At 38.1% G+C, this 15769-nt stretch overlaps 1 protein-coding gene across 3 annotated transcripts in view; it reads right to left on the bottom strand.

The window, feature by feature from the left end:
* The window catches only part of LOC124296965 (receptor-type guanylate cyclase Gyc76C-like), a 57507-nt gene that overhangs the window by 22543 nt on the left and 19195 nt on the right, over positions 1-15769 (bottom strand). For all 3 annotated transcript variants that reach the window (XM_046747468.1, XM_046747467.1, XM_046747470.1), the window contains exons 4-5: positions 13240-13576; positions 5216-5413 (exon numbers count right to left, since the gene is read on the bottom strand). In XM_046747468.1, coding sequence (XP_046603424.1) covers positions 5216-5413; positions 13240-13536 — 495 coding nt within the window. In that variant the 5' untranslated portion in view covers positions 13537-13576. The remainder of the gene's footprint in view (positions 1-5215; positions 5414-13239; positions 13577-15769) is intronic.

Below are 15769 nucleotides of genomic sequence, written 5' to 3'. Positions count from 1 at the left end.
TTACATAGTCGTGAACGACGAAGAAGGAAATTTTTCTAGATATTTGCTTACACTGAATTTACGGCACTATTGATCCAACTTTGATTTACGTAAACTTGACGACGTGTTTCGTGCACGATACTTCGTATTTTTCTTGAGAAATATTGTTGGATTTTTTTTTTTTGGATTTAAACTTGATAAAAAAAATTTAAACCCAAAATACATTTCGTTAAAATTAAATATCTCGAAAATATGATGTCATCAAAACGTGAAACACAATTTTTTACAAACACTAACAGTCACGTATATAAACGATTGGATTCTAAATTTTTGGGAAATATTTTTCGTCAATTTTTTACGCGAAATATCGCGATATGTGTATATAAACAAAGTGATTAACATTTTTACGGTGAATCTGTTTATTTGACTACAATTGGTTTTTTTCCGAGAGCGAATTTGCGTCACACGAACGAAATGGAAAACAGTGTAGCATGTTGTAAAACATACGTATATAAAAGCAAGACTGCACAGAATTTTTTCGTCACGTACAACGTATAACTACATGTAGAAAAACGTCATCTTCGTAAATTTTGTTTTCCTCGAAATTTCTATATTTAAACAAGTTGTGTGCAAGGTAGTTTGTACTCAAAGATACGCTCGTATAATATTATGTTCTCTTTATCACAAAAGTCTAGACTTCCCCGAGAGTTTCTTTCCTCCTCCATTTCTCTCTTCTAGTTCCGTCTCTCTCCTTCCTTTCACGCCGCGGAGTATAAATCCCTACCGGAAGTGAGCAAGTCATTTCAACCGTACAAAACGAGCGACGCAAATACGTTGGGGCAAACATGTGTATTTAATCCATCGCCGAGATTGTCACGTCACGGATAATTTTTGCAAATGAAATTGCGACACTCGAGTAAAATATCGGTGCGTACGGCGGGCAGAGTTGTAACGTTTTACCCTGCAGAGTTCAAAGATGCAGTCTCTCCGAATTGCAAGTCTGCAGTTCTATTATTAAACATGCAAACTCCTTTCTTTCATTCGGTAGCAAATATGCAGCAAGTGCTAAAAGTATGATCTGAGAAAAAAAAAAAAAATAAGAATAAAAAAAAAAACGGAATCAAATTTAAACACATCAGGCTAACGAAAACGGTAATATGTGAACTTTACGGCGCATCTCAATTTATTTATTTATTTTTTTACCGCTAGTTTTGATCTTCGGCACCGTAGAGAACATTATACAATTTTCTTACGCGTCTGATGACAACGTGTTTTTTTTTTTTTTTTTTTAGGTATGTATACATTATGTGCGCAAAACCAATTCGTATTCCGAGCAAAACTTTCTCTTTTTTTTTTTTTTTTTTTACCGGGATGCAGATGATTAGAAAATAATACCCGACATCCCGCCGCCGCCTGTAAGCCGGTTTCATCACAATATTTCATCATCCGAGCTTTACGTGACTTGAAAAAATTCCAAAACGTTATGTACATTTCTGCGTACGATGTGTATTAATAGGAACAGTTTATTTTCATCTACGTCGTACATATATATACGGTACACGATGAGACATTTTTCTTTAACTTGTCGGCGCTTGATTGACGGGACAAAATACTTATTTACTTGCGATAATCAGACTGTAGCTATATACCTACAACAAGAACTAGCTTCAAATTAAAATCACTTCGACGTACTTGCAACTTGTATAGATAAACAAGATATCTGAGCGATGAGACGGACAATATTTCATCACTTGAGAAAATTTGTCTAATCCCGATATTCGGAATCTCTTGTGCATTGAGAGTACAAGATATCACGTTTCTATATTCGGCGCATTAGAAGAACCTGACGAAACGAGATCCGGCGAAATCTTTGCGTCAAGCTTAATAATCGCGCGTGATTATAATTGGACGGCAGGCATTGCGGGGTAAATAAAATCGTTAGAAACCGCGTTTCGAAGCAAGCACGAGGCTCGGCGTGGCTTTCCGCGATCTGGAAGGAAGGATCGGGCCCGGCGAGCATCTGGCCGTCCGTAAGGCCCTGCCAGCCAGGCAGGCGGGCAGACCACGCCAGGGGACCAGGAGGGACCGACCGGACCAGGTAAGTGCCCGCTGCGTGGGGCATCACAGCCAACACACAGCAAGCCTGGCTATAAATAGCCATCCCCGAAGGTCAGGAGAATCAGCAATTTTAATGCAAATGCCTTGTCGATAAAATAATATTGTTCCATTCTCATATTTCAGGTATCGCCCGCGTGTGTGTTGTGGCCAAAGTTGCGCTGCCAAGGTGAGGTGTAGGTACTTACCTACCTTAGCAATTTCGCTTCGAGGTTCGTCAGGATTATAAAAACCAGCTGCTTTCTTATCGCGATTCATCGCGTTCGTCGATTTTTCCATCGAGATACGTATCGCCTGCCGGTGATTGTGATTCTCGGTCGAAGAAAGAATCGTCGGCACTTGCTTTCTCGCAGCCATATACCCGACATGCGTTTTCAAAATTTGAACGGTTTTCAATGCGTTTCTTTTTTTTTTCTTTTTTTTTTCTTCAAACATTTCATCCGAATTCGGGAGAAATTTATGACAAGGTTTTGAAAACATCTCAACATCTCACGATATATACGCTCACAAATGTTTCCAGGCTTCTCCACGTACCAACCGTAAAGAAATTCCGCTGTAAATACCAAGGTAGTCGCAGGCTGTGCATCCGACTAATTACACGATGATAGGTAGCCTGGTATTTCCGGCTTTCCCGAACGGATAGAAGACAAAAAAAATCGCACGAATGATGATTCACGTTGCGTTTGTCGTTAATATCTAAAAATGCGCTCGTTTTCAGTGCAACACCGGGTACATCTAACATTATTTTCGAACTTACGTCCGTGTGCTGAATAAATATTGTTGATTGAATTCCCTTATTAAACACAGAGTAGAAATATGTATGGAAATTTTTTAATCATTATTTGATTGATCGTCGAGCTTTCCGTGCTGTCGTACTGCCGTCTGCAGCTGTCAACGGTTCATTGACGGGGGCCGACTGTCGTGATCGAGGCAGTTGGCAGTCGAGAGAAAGAGAGAGAGAGAGAGCGAGAGAAAGAGAGAACCGCGCGATAACTGCAGCGATACCTCATACGCGAAGCTTTTATTATACCACATGCTCATGCATTGTGTTTGCGGATACCATAACGCGTGTACCGAGTGTTTGCTAATAACTGAACGGCAGAAGCCGTATCGTCGTCATCGTCATCGTCGTCATCGTCCATCCGCCGCAGGCAATTGACCGCTGTGTTTTAAACAATTGCAGTCTTACACTACCAACGATTCGTGATACCGATTACGCACGGTGTTTGTTGAAAAAATTCCGCGAGTATAATTACAACGAACAACCGCGATCTTTCCTGGTTGGTGAAAAAATTTCAAAGGTATGAAAATCGGCGACGATTTATCACGCACATCGGTACGATGATATTCTTACACATTTTATTTATTCTCGGTTATCGGAGGGAATTTTTTTTTTTTTAGTTTTTTTTTTTTTTCAAATCGCTACATTCGAACATTTTTCAAACTATTTTATGTTCGAACGGCTGTCTGTTGATTCTTCTCGATTTTTCCAACGACGAAAAATATATTTATCACACGAGTCCAAGAATTTGACAGCTACTTTACTTGACTCACCGAATACTAGGGATATTTATTTAGTTTTTTTTTTTTAAAGAAGGATTAAATCTTCGAGTTTGAGGTAGGGGTGAGTGAGAAGACAGAAAAAAACGTCGAGCTGAGATGAGAAAAAAAAAGGGAACAACGAATAATAACCTAAAACGAAAAGCATGGCGACGAGAAAAGATTGTTTTTTTTTTAATTAGCGCGAAAAAGTTCACCTTGAGAGGATTTTACTACTTTTCATTAATGAACTATACCACTTGCACGGTGGCCAAGACAAGAATCCGTTTGTTACTATTGTCATTATTATTATTATTATTATTATTATTATTATTATTATTATTATTATTATTATTATTATTATTATTATTCTGCAACGATACGGAGAGCAAGATTATGATATTTGGACAGATGTGATAGGTAAACGTTTTAAGCTATACAAATCGCGCGATAAATCACTCCGAGGTTATATTTTCGTTGAATGAATCGTCGCATTTATACGTTACATCGCAGCCTGGAGTAGATAAAAAAAAAAAAAAAAGTATCCGACAAGAAAAAAAGAAGAGGAGAAAAAAATTTGGCATCTTCAGTTTTTCTTTCTCGCGTATTATAACTATGAAGGTTTGTACGTGAAAAGATAATAATAATTCACTCACACGTGACGGATGTTGCTTGGATGAAAAAAAAAAAATGGTTTGTTTTTTCAATTGTTGTTTCTTCACTCCGTGCATCAATAATTAATTAATTACACAAACGCCTAACACGCTACACTTACGTCGTTCGATTTTTTCAATCGTATATGTAATGTGAGGTACAGTTTTTTTTTTACATTTAAATATCTCCCGTGATTCTGAGCATTTTATGCGACTGATCGCTCGTTTTAAAGTGCACTTATTCAGCGCGAGATGGCGTAGTTTTGAAACAGGTAAAGACAAACTAAAAGTAGCAGGATACGAAAATAGAAGAAAATGTTTAAACGACCTGTAACAAAAATCCTTCGACTTGAAAATAAAATGGAAAAAAAAAAGTATAATAAAAATGAGCTGTTGTAACGAAGCAAGAGTGCGTGGGCGGACGGAGGCGAGTGATTCCCCGACATCTCGATCAGCGGACGTTTTTGTCCCCGGGACATGCCGGGATAATTGCGTATCAGGAATTCCACCAGTTTGCGAGGTCCGCAGGAGCACCGCGTGGACCTCGCACCTTGTAATATCGTATGATTTCCGACTACGGATTAGACGCAGATAATCAACGCTCGAAATTCGGCGTTGCGGAAAATCCATGGCGAAGGGATATTTGATGAAATTACATAGTATAATGCAATTAGGAGTAAAAATATTAACAATAATAATATCGTGAAAACCAGTTACAGAGATAAAAGGGTAACAAAAATGTATACTTATAACGATGGATGTGAAATGCACCAAGTCGAGTAAATTTTTGAAGAAATTTCTCCCAAAAGAGGGAGAAAAAAATAGAAAAATATGGAAAAGTGCCAAAGTGTTTTCCGTCGCGTGTTCAAGAATGATATCTGCGACAAACAATTTTACAAGTTAACGAAAACGTTGAGTATTGCACTTACGTAGCTTATCATCGGTATGTTCCGAGATTGGGCGACGATTGCCTCGACGTAACAGGATCCCTCCGGGCCAAAGAAGGCGACAACACCGTCGCAGATCATGTCGATCATCGCCCGAGTTGCGTCCACCGTGTCGCCGCGTGTGTCCTTCCATCGCATCACCAGCGTTACGTTCGGCAAAATATTATCATCCGAATTTATCTGAAATTTGAGGAAACGTTCGTTGCGTCATTTCAATGATTACTTGCAATCGATTCGTTATCGCGCGATTTTGCCGTAGGCACCTACTGAATTTTTTAACATAAAATTTGAAATACGTCTGATCTACGTTGATTGCATTTTGATTTTTGATTATACATCGAAGAAAGAAATTGCTATATCATTTCAGAACAATGATTACTTTGTTATTTTAATAATTACAATTAGTGCCCGTGTATGTAATGTACGATTATACGAGAGAATTTCAATCTCGACGAAGCAAGAATAAGGATTTCGAGTAAACTCTCAGAGTTGTGTGAAAAATGTAAAGGTATGTATTACATATGTAACCGTATCGCAGCTTTGATATTGCAATTCGGTTGGTATGTTACAATAACGGCTTGAATGCGGCGGCTGTAATATAATATGACAATACCGTTGCGATTATTCATTGCTCGAGTAATACGCTAATTCAAAGAGAACGAGGAGGAAAAAAAGTGGAAGGAAAAAATGACTCGTCAAAGGACGCGCATTGTATGCATGGTAAATATATTGAGCACCTTTTTTATCAATGGAGTTGCGGTAGGAATTTTCATCGACGACCAAGCTGCGTGTAATAAACGACTGCTGATTAAAAAATTTACCGCATCGCGTTCGATAGTGTCATTTAATTAAATTCTTCGCAGTTGCAGCGTGTTTAATTAAATGAAAGCAAAGTCGTGCGATTTCATTCGATTCCGATTCTGTTGAACAGGCAAAGCTGATGGGATGAATTACATTCAATGTAAAATACTCCTTGGTTTGATCATTTGTTAATGTTTTTGCAAATATCAGCTGCCCGCAGAAAATCAAATAAAACAGTCGCTTAAACTTTGTAATCGTCGTTACAGAAAAGAAGAGAGAAAATATACAAAAATAGAAACAAACAAAAAAAGACGTTGTCCGATGAAAATTACGAGGCGTGTGTGTATTCCGAATATATTGGAAGAAGAATAATAGAAAAAAAAAAAAAAAATTTTTTTTTAAATAAATAAGATCTACAACGACGAAATATTCCGTAAATTTTCCGTTTTTACGTTATAATATTATTATACTACTGTCGACATATGAATACCTCCTCCAACTTCATGATCTTTATACAGCAGCTGGCACGGGAGTTGAAACTTGTGAAAACTTGAACGTTGTATGAATTCTTTCATTTCCCGCTATTATTAAAAAAGCATCGCTGGTAAGAAATATTCAAATCGAACCAAATGTACGCGTTTAAAAATTAAGTTAATGTTAAACGATTCACGCGACAGTGATACGTGGTAGAGAGAAGGAATACAGAAATTTTTATGCGAAAGAACGATACATGATACGTATGTGTCTGGCGTCGAAGCGTGATTAGATTGGCAACAAAATAAAAAAATAAAAAAAAAAAAAAAAAGATCGCCGCCGCGTTTAGTTTTGCACAGTTGCGCGTAATCCCGAGAGGCGAATAATCGATTAGCGCGATGCTGAATATATAGGCTGTAGATTTTATCGCCGCCTTCCCAGTATGCATGACGATGTATGTAACGTACATTGCGAATCTGTATCCTCGTAAAATATTCCTGATTCAACGTATGATCGAAGCCAAAGAATCGGATACACGGCTGACCTCTCCGGCTCTCTGCGGACGCGAGGAGTGAAAAATTTGTATAACCACACCGCGAAAAGCAATTTACGCAGGTCCGAAATGTGGGCCTCAGCCTCAATGCTGGTGGAACTGTATGAAATAAAGACACATGTTTATGCCTAGAAATTTCGGATTCGGTACAGATATACAGCCGAGATTTAAAAGGCCGCGGCTGTCGTCGCATGAATAAAATCAAACAAGACAAATAATGCCCGCCTGCTTAATAGGAATTTATCTTCTACGCGTGACGTGCCTATTAATATACATATATATATATATATATATATATATATACATATATATAAATATATGTATCTACACACGTGTGCAATACGGTGAGTGAAATGAATTTCGGAACAATATAAATTACAGGTATGTATATTGTTAAATATTTAAGTTGCACAGGGACGGAAAGAATAATAATACGTGTAGTTTCAGAGTCCGTGAGTCGTATGTCAGGAGAATGAATCTCGTTCATCTTCAAGACGCGCCAGACGTCTTGATATTGTGTACAAAACTCGCTTTACGTTAAAACTATTTCATGTATTCTAAGCAAAGCTTTTTATGTGACAGATTATTTCAACGTATAGCGGAAAGAATTTTATTCGAATAGAAAAAATTGATCTCATTCATCGCAAACACACGCGAACGTCCATCCGGAGTGGAGGTGATTCTCTAGATCTTGAAACGTCGAGATCTAGTTAAAACTCAACTTTCAACTTTCGGGGTGATTACACGGTAACTTCCGTGTTTTTTTTTCTCCAAAAACAGATAAGCGGGAAGTCGATTGAAAAGAAATTCGACCCTCTTCGTTGTTCCCCACGTTACACCGGCTCGTAAGCTGTTCAAATACCGTACAATTTTTGGCCGTCAAAGTATCCGCGGTTGTTCTATACCTATACCAACGTTGAAATTTCTATTTTCGAATTCATCAGCAACACCGAAAAGCCAACGCCAGCAGCAGCCTCCTCCACCTTCTCGTTCGCACGTTCATTAGAGAGTAAAATTTCAGTTCACAGCTTTATCGCTAACTAACTGACGATCGGCATCGATCAAAAAAGAAACTCTTGTAACAAAAATCGACTACAAGCCTGTAATTCGTTATATCTCATATAATATATAAATATACATATATTACAGAATAATAATGAATGCGAGTATGAAAATTTTTCGTATAATATATTATACGTGTATAATAAATATTTATAACCGTCGTCGCGTGTCCGTGTGAAAATATTTTTAGACACGTACGCATGTATGCCAATACATTATTTGCTGCTGACGGGTTTGAGAAACGCGATGTTTTACGGGTTGCACTTGACCCGAAGAATCTGTTCGGATAATGTAATAGCACCGGATGAGACGATACGTACATAGCTCTGTTACATGTATACGGTATGCCTACGCGTATCTATTCTCGGCGGGCTTGGCGAATTCTCGACAAGAGGATCCTTCACTTTTTCGCGCAGTTTTCGCAGGATCAGCAGCCGCGGCAATTTTATACACGGAGTCTATATTTTATAGATACAAGTATATTATACCTAGGCAAATTGTATCGAAAACGCGTTCGGTTCAACAAATTGTTTGTGAAATTTTATAGCCAATTATTATCCGACTGATTTTATTTATACGTTGGTTAGAATTACAGGCGTCCGAATTTACCTAAAAATGAAGTATCAATCCGAGCGAAGAGAAGATGATTAAGAAAGTAATATCTCTCCTTCGCATTATACACGCAATGCAATTTAATAGCGGAAAAAAGTAATTCCAAGTTACGTGTACGATATTATTAGTTTATAAAGCGATGCAGTTATATTCTACTTTTAATCTTGAACAATAAAACGGTCAAAGCTAAATTACACGGCTCCGGTGTAATGGAATATTTACCATCACAGTTCATTCCGTCGGGAGGATTGTTTTTCTCATTTTCATACTTTCTCTCCGTTTTCTCCTCCTTTTTCATATCGCGATGCCTGCTTTGATCACGATAAGACTTACGTACGTCTCGTTTCGTCGTATTTGATTATCATATTTGGCCAGGTCAAATAAATATCACTCGCCTCCCGACAACAAATCTCTCTATTCTTCTCTTTGCACTTGGAGAGATAGTAGTAGCGTATATTGGCTACATACCGTAAGTTTGTTTAACCGACACGTGTAACATACATATAATCATGTATGATACAAAATTGTCGGGAATATTCGATTAAATTACGTTTCTCTCTAAATTGCATAAAAAATAAAAAACGAAGGTTTATATCTTCCATACACACACGTTACGTGTGTGTGTGTGTGTGTGTGTGTGTGTGTGTGTGTGTGTGTGTGTGTGTGTGTGTGTGTGTCACGAGTTCGATTCATCTGGTTTTATGAAAACGTGCGGATATCCTGAATCGGGATCGTAAGTATAATTTCTGCGGCTGATCGATGCGCCAAATAAATAAATTCATCAAATTACGTACGTTGGATCATAAGTATATCCTAGATCTCCTTGGCGAGGTTACGGATCGTATACGATAATCTATTTCGCATGCATTATCAGACGTATACCGTATATAAATTCTCCAGGTTGAACAGGCGTCGAGTCAAATCCGCCGCCTGGCGTGAAGCAAATATCGACGAGAAGAAGTCAGTCAAGAAATCAGCGTGTAGCTGGACTGTAAAAACACAACTTCCGATGCCTTCGGGCACTTCTTTACGCATCGATTGTCCTTGCCTTCACGGTTTACGGATGTATTTATACCTATGTTTAATTATACACACACACATATATATATATACATGTTACATTTATCGCACCACGGATCTCTCTATTTATACAGACGATTCCTGCAAAGCTGTTTATCAAATCGCCTCGAGCTTTTCGTTAAGCGTCAATTAAAATTTGATAAGTTGCACCGTTGTGTTATTTATACATTATAGATATGACATGCATAAGTTATATTACACGAGGAAAAGCCTCGAGATTACGAACGGTTTGTCGTATTTAACACACCTAATCGGTTGTATGATCATTTTCAAGAGAACCGTACTTCAGAATATAGCCAAGGATTGTAGTACATTATACCGTAGGTATAGGTACGTAATATATTTTATCTCATCGGCGATCTTCAGCTTTAACAGTCAAATCGAAGATTTCACTCGAAATAAAATTAGTATATACACATTACAGCAAACTAATCGCCGATCAATTTTGATAATGGTTAGAATGTTTGCCAATTTTTTGATAAAATGGAGTCATTTAAATGCAAATTACACATTCGCGCGTTAAGAAACATTTACACACGGTTTATTGGATAAATTTAATCACCGAAACGACCATTTTTATTAGAGTTTATTAAAGATAGATGAGAATTGATGTCGAAAAATTATAACATTTCGTTTGTGATTATTCGCGAGCGTTATTTTCGATCTCCTTCACTTTCTATCATTTTTTTCATTCCCCAACGCCGCCGTAAACGATCGAGAACTGCACTCGCATCCGGGTTTACGACGGCAAAAATTACCGTGCCTCAGAGCACATGTAAGCGCTTTATTACGCAAATCGTTAATTCAACAAAACAATACATGCACGTTGCGCTGCAGGCTGCACTTTCCAAGTGCAGGACGCTTCGTATGCAGTTGCAGGTCATACGGAAAGGCGCGTAGAGTTGTGCCTTTGTCTTATACACTTTATACCTGGAAGGTACGAGTCAAGGGAATGCGGACGAGACAAGCTGCAGAGATAAAATAACGTTCATATGCGTGCGTCAATTGAGAATTAAAGAAAAAAAGGAACCCTGAGATCATTAACGCCTGTCTCGCGATATTATATATTAATTAATTTGTAACCTGACTGATTCCGCAACGATCGTCCTTCGTTGTCACGCTTTAAGGTTGTCCCGTATAGCTGACGAAACACGAGTTTGAAGTCAGCAACGTTATCGTGACGAAACATTGGAGATAAAAATCGTTATTTTCATAATTTTACATTTATCTTTAAGGAACTAAGATTTCGAAATACGAGTGTGTTTTGTTTTATTACGGTTATACCGAATTTCAGACAATTACAAAATCGCGAAATAACGGTTTTTTCTGCGGCAAGAATCGTTACGATTACGTTTTTCTAACTTCGACGTGACGACGAACTAAGAACGAATTTAACATTGTAGAAAGTTGTAATAGCCAATCTCCGCTACAACCGAGTAAAAGCATCGGAGAGACGAAAGAAAATCCCAAAAGTTTCTGTCGAGGGGACGATAAAAAAAAGAAAAGTTTCGAGACGAGTGATCGATGTAGCATACGAGAGACAAACTCATTCCGGCCGAAGATTTTTAGGGTATAGTTACTTATTCTGACCAACAAGATGGAATCGATCGAATTGCTCAGCTCGTTCACGTATTTTTTCATTCTTTCTTTCATTCTTTCTTCTGTTTTTGCTTTTTTTTTTTTTACGAGCCACTTGAGGATACCATGTCGATAAACAGAGATCCGATATTTTAGTACCCTCTCATCCAAAGTCGTCTCTCTGTTATATATACATATATTCTACCGCCCGTGATCTTTTTTCCCCCATTATACCTAACATTTGCAATAAATTTGTATAAACAGGTATTAGATACTACATATACGAGTATAGATACTTGTTAGTAAGCAATCGAAAACCGACAAGGCGTGAAATATTTCATCAACGTATAGAATATTGGGTTAAAAACCGAATAAATAATACTGAACTACTTCGTATCGTCGAGCTCTAAAACGAATTGCACGTACGTTCAACGTTACTCGACATTCTTGTATTCGTTTCACACGTTGCGCCGGGAGATTTCTTTTTTTTTCTTTTTTTTTTTATCACGGATGGTTGAAAATTTGCACGTGTAATAACGACTTGTTGACTGATAATTAGAAAAACGTTAATATGGTTCACTGAACCAGTTTTACAATAAACTTGACCAAAATTTTCCTACAACACGTTTCAAATCGGTGATAATTTTTTGCAAATTTAGATTCAAGTTTGATTAACACGGAGTTGTTAAAAAGTGTATAGGTGTTATGCTGCAGCTAATCGTGTATCTAATACAGCGAGAATGATTATAAATTGGATGGTTGAGGTATCGACACGACTAAGATTAAACAACTTAATTCTACGTATTGCAAATATGCAGAACCCACCCCCCCATCACCTATATAACAATTACAAGCCAAGGTGTTTTAAGCGTGTGGTGTCACGTGATCGATTCAGGAGTTTTAACGAGAATCAATTTCATACTTTCGTAAAACTTTGGATCATTGGCATTGTCGGGAAATGGACTATACTAACGTAGGGCCGCACGAATATTGTGCAGATTATTCGTCCGCTTAATTTACATTTTGCAAATCATTGGGTAATTAATTCATATGGTAATTTATCGGTCCTAGCTGACAAGAGCGCGCGACACAAAAAAATTCAATTTTAATGGACTTTTTGCAAAGGAACGAGATTGGATTCTCGTTAAAACTTGTTGAATCGGTCACGTGACACCACCCGCGCGATTTTACGATTTTTCACCGTCGTGCCCGCTAAAAAGTTTGTTCGGGGCAAGAAAAATAAAAACTCATACTCTATGAAAAGATGAGCGTTCGTTTCATTTACAATTTTTTTTTTTTTAACCCATTTTTGAATCTGCCAAGAAACGCGTTGTAACACATCAATTATTACTTCATTTCCAACATTTATATTCCACCCAAAGATCTTGATCCATAACGACAATATATCATCCGGGAATCTCATTCTCCTAAACTAAAAGTTCATATTAAATTATAACTGGTCTATGTTATCAAATTGAATCAACAATGAAAAGAATCTTCTTAGCAACGTAAATTGATATTATGATTGATCTAAGTATTAAAAAAAAAAATGTATTCTCAATTCTTCGCAACATGAATAAAGAAAAAAAAAAAAAAAATAGCGTGTAAAAGTGAATAATCAACCGAGCGTGATCATTCGAGTAACGTAGAAAGTTCATCATTTGCCAGAACCTTTCTTTCTCGACGAAAAGAAACTTTTTACCGAAATGCTAGGTTGAAAAATCGCAAATAATTTTTTTTTTAAAAAACACCCCATCGCATATGGAAAACCAAAGTTGCGTGATAGCGAATGGAGCGGAAATAAGTAAATAAATTGAATAATAAAAGAAAAGCGAGGCAAACTCACCTCGTCGAGGGCGATGGATATGGCGCCGGAAATGGCCAACCCCTTGCGGTCGCTGAGCTCACCCTTGATGGCGGCGAGGTAGCCGACGGTGAGGTTGAGCGGACCCCTCGCGGCGATCTTCGGCTGCACCTTTTGCTCGCTCGTCAGAGCAAGCTGAAGGGGGGTGTCGGCGAGGAGGGAGGGAGCGGCCGCGAGGAGAAGGGCCAAAAGCACCCGAAAGCTGCAGGCTGCGATCAGCCGGGGCTGGCGACGACGGGGAGGCCTGCGGCAGCTCGTTGATGGCGGACCGGGGCGCATGGCCGCCGTCGCCACCGGTCAGCGCCTCCCACCGGCTCACCTGACGAACAAATAAAGGAACAACAAATTATTTGAATGTTGGTGGAATTGCGAAGAACGAGGTACGCCTGACCCTTGCAACGCGATATCAGTTTCTGAGGTTTGCTCTACTTTTTTAGTTAAACAAGGCTTTGACGTCGATTTATCGTTGCACAAGCGTTAAATTTTCCCGTGATTTTTTCGTCAATTTTACACCGCGAAAAGAGTGTTGGAAAAACCTACGTTCCGATAAGGCGAAATAAGGGTTTCGTATATTTTTTTATCAAATCTTAGTCGAGCCGAATGTGATTTTTTAACTGTTGACGAAACTCTGTCGACCGGTATTTGGCTCGACTTAAATTTGATAATAATAGCAGAAGATTTGTTTCGCCATGTCCAAATGTACGTTTGTTTGTTTGCGGTAAATAAATTATTTCCTCAGTGGTACAGTCGAGGTGCGGTAAAAAATAGAAAATACTGGAATTATAAACAAACAAGCAAAAGGCTGTAAGTACCATTGATTATGCAATGGAAAAAAAAAAAAAAAAAAAAACAGTCTTTCTCAATTTTCTTAAAATTTTTCATCGCAGGCACCTACGGACTTTTGTTTAATCTTCCACGAGACGATGTTACTTGACAAATAAATTGTAATTTGATTGCGCGATTTCCTCACAATTTCCAAGATTTCATATCATTTCTTAAGATTGCAAAGAGATTCCTGTGACCCTAAATAATTTCTCCCAACTATAACCAATCGTCGCCTTCGCGACTACCGTTGTAGAATTTTACTTTAATATGTATTACCGATTTCGGTATGATTTCGGAGATTACGAAATAATTTTGCACGATATTCGTCCTCGATCGCTTCGGTGAAATACCTCTTGCCTTTTACTAACAATAAACATCGTTGGATAAAAATCCACTCGTTCATGCACCTTGTACAAGAATTCTTCAGCACACGGTGCATCGTTTCACCGGATTATGCAATGTGATGTAAAACGAAACTGACGTGCGTCGCAACTTACCATACATACGTATACACACCCATGCACAGGAATAAATGAAGACAAAAAAAGCAAGATCTGTTTGGTTTTCCCATGTACATGTATATTACAATGGTATCCGGCCAAATTGAGATGTGGTGGTGGGATCGTAAATCTGCGAACATTATGGACCGTATAACGTGTAACGGCTTACATTTCGAAGAGTTTCCTGCAGCCGGATCTGTCAAGAGCTAGAGGCAAGATTGCAGGCATCCGTGCAGATAAACTGTGCGAAAAATATCTTTCCAAGGGGGATAGTTTTACGGCTCTCTTACAGTCGGGGCGCGTTTACATTCGGTAAAATTGTGTACCTTACTCTCAGCTGCGTTCGGTATCCGGGACGTAATCACCGGCAATTTGTGCAGGAAACATTTGGGTGGATATATTACACATTAATAAAATACTTGGAGGTTTGTAAACAACGTCTCATCAAAGTATGATAATTTCAATGCCTTGGTATAAGCATGATTATAAATTGTTATAAAAGTTTTAGATATTGCAAACAGGGGGGGAAAACCCGTGTCTTGTGTTAAAGGAAAAAAAAGGAAAATCGATACTGCTGACCACGCGATGAGATTTTTTTTCCATCTCGTGTCATAACAATTCTATGATACGTTCCCTGAGATCGTTTGGAAGATAACGCATAACAGCTTTCGTGTTATCGTAACTGACAGCCGCTAGATTATAGCTTTTTCACAGGCTGTAATATACATCTAGTATTGATTTATTATATTCATATATACCTGTTACAGCATCTTAGAGTGAGAGAAAAAAAACAATTTGTTAATCTACGTATTTCTCCTGTAACCCAGTTTCCTGTACTCGCTGTGCGAACTGAAAAGTCACGAAAAAGTTACTCGAAATTTATACGTTCAACGTGTTTGAACTTCTGCAGGTACGTGTAGAAATTTTCATTCCGCGAACGACTTGAAACCAAAAATACAAACGTATACAGAGTTGGGGAAAAATTGTTTTTCTCGTGCCAAAAATTTCAAGCAAATATATTACATCGTTCGTAAAATAACCCGACGCAAAAGGAATGGGAAAAAAAAATCTGCTGCTTTCGATTTTCGTCTCTTTCGGTAGAGATATTGTTTTTCCTAATTTTTAGAAAATCTTTTGTTGTCCCGATACATTTTGTAAACATGATTTATATACATGTATATTTCTTT

This window comes from Neodiprion virginianus, chromosome 2 (assembly GCF_021901495.1).
Source record: "Neodiprion virginianus isolate iyNeoVirg1 chromosome 2, iyNeoVirg1.1, whole genome shotgun sequence".
NCBI lineage: Eukaryota > Metazoa > Arthropoda > Insecta > Hymenoptera > Diprionidae > Neodiprion > Neodiprion virginianus.
The sequence above is the reverse complement of the archived record's forward strand: the minus strand, read 5'-3'. Positions and strand labels throughout refer to the sequence as shown.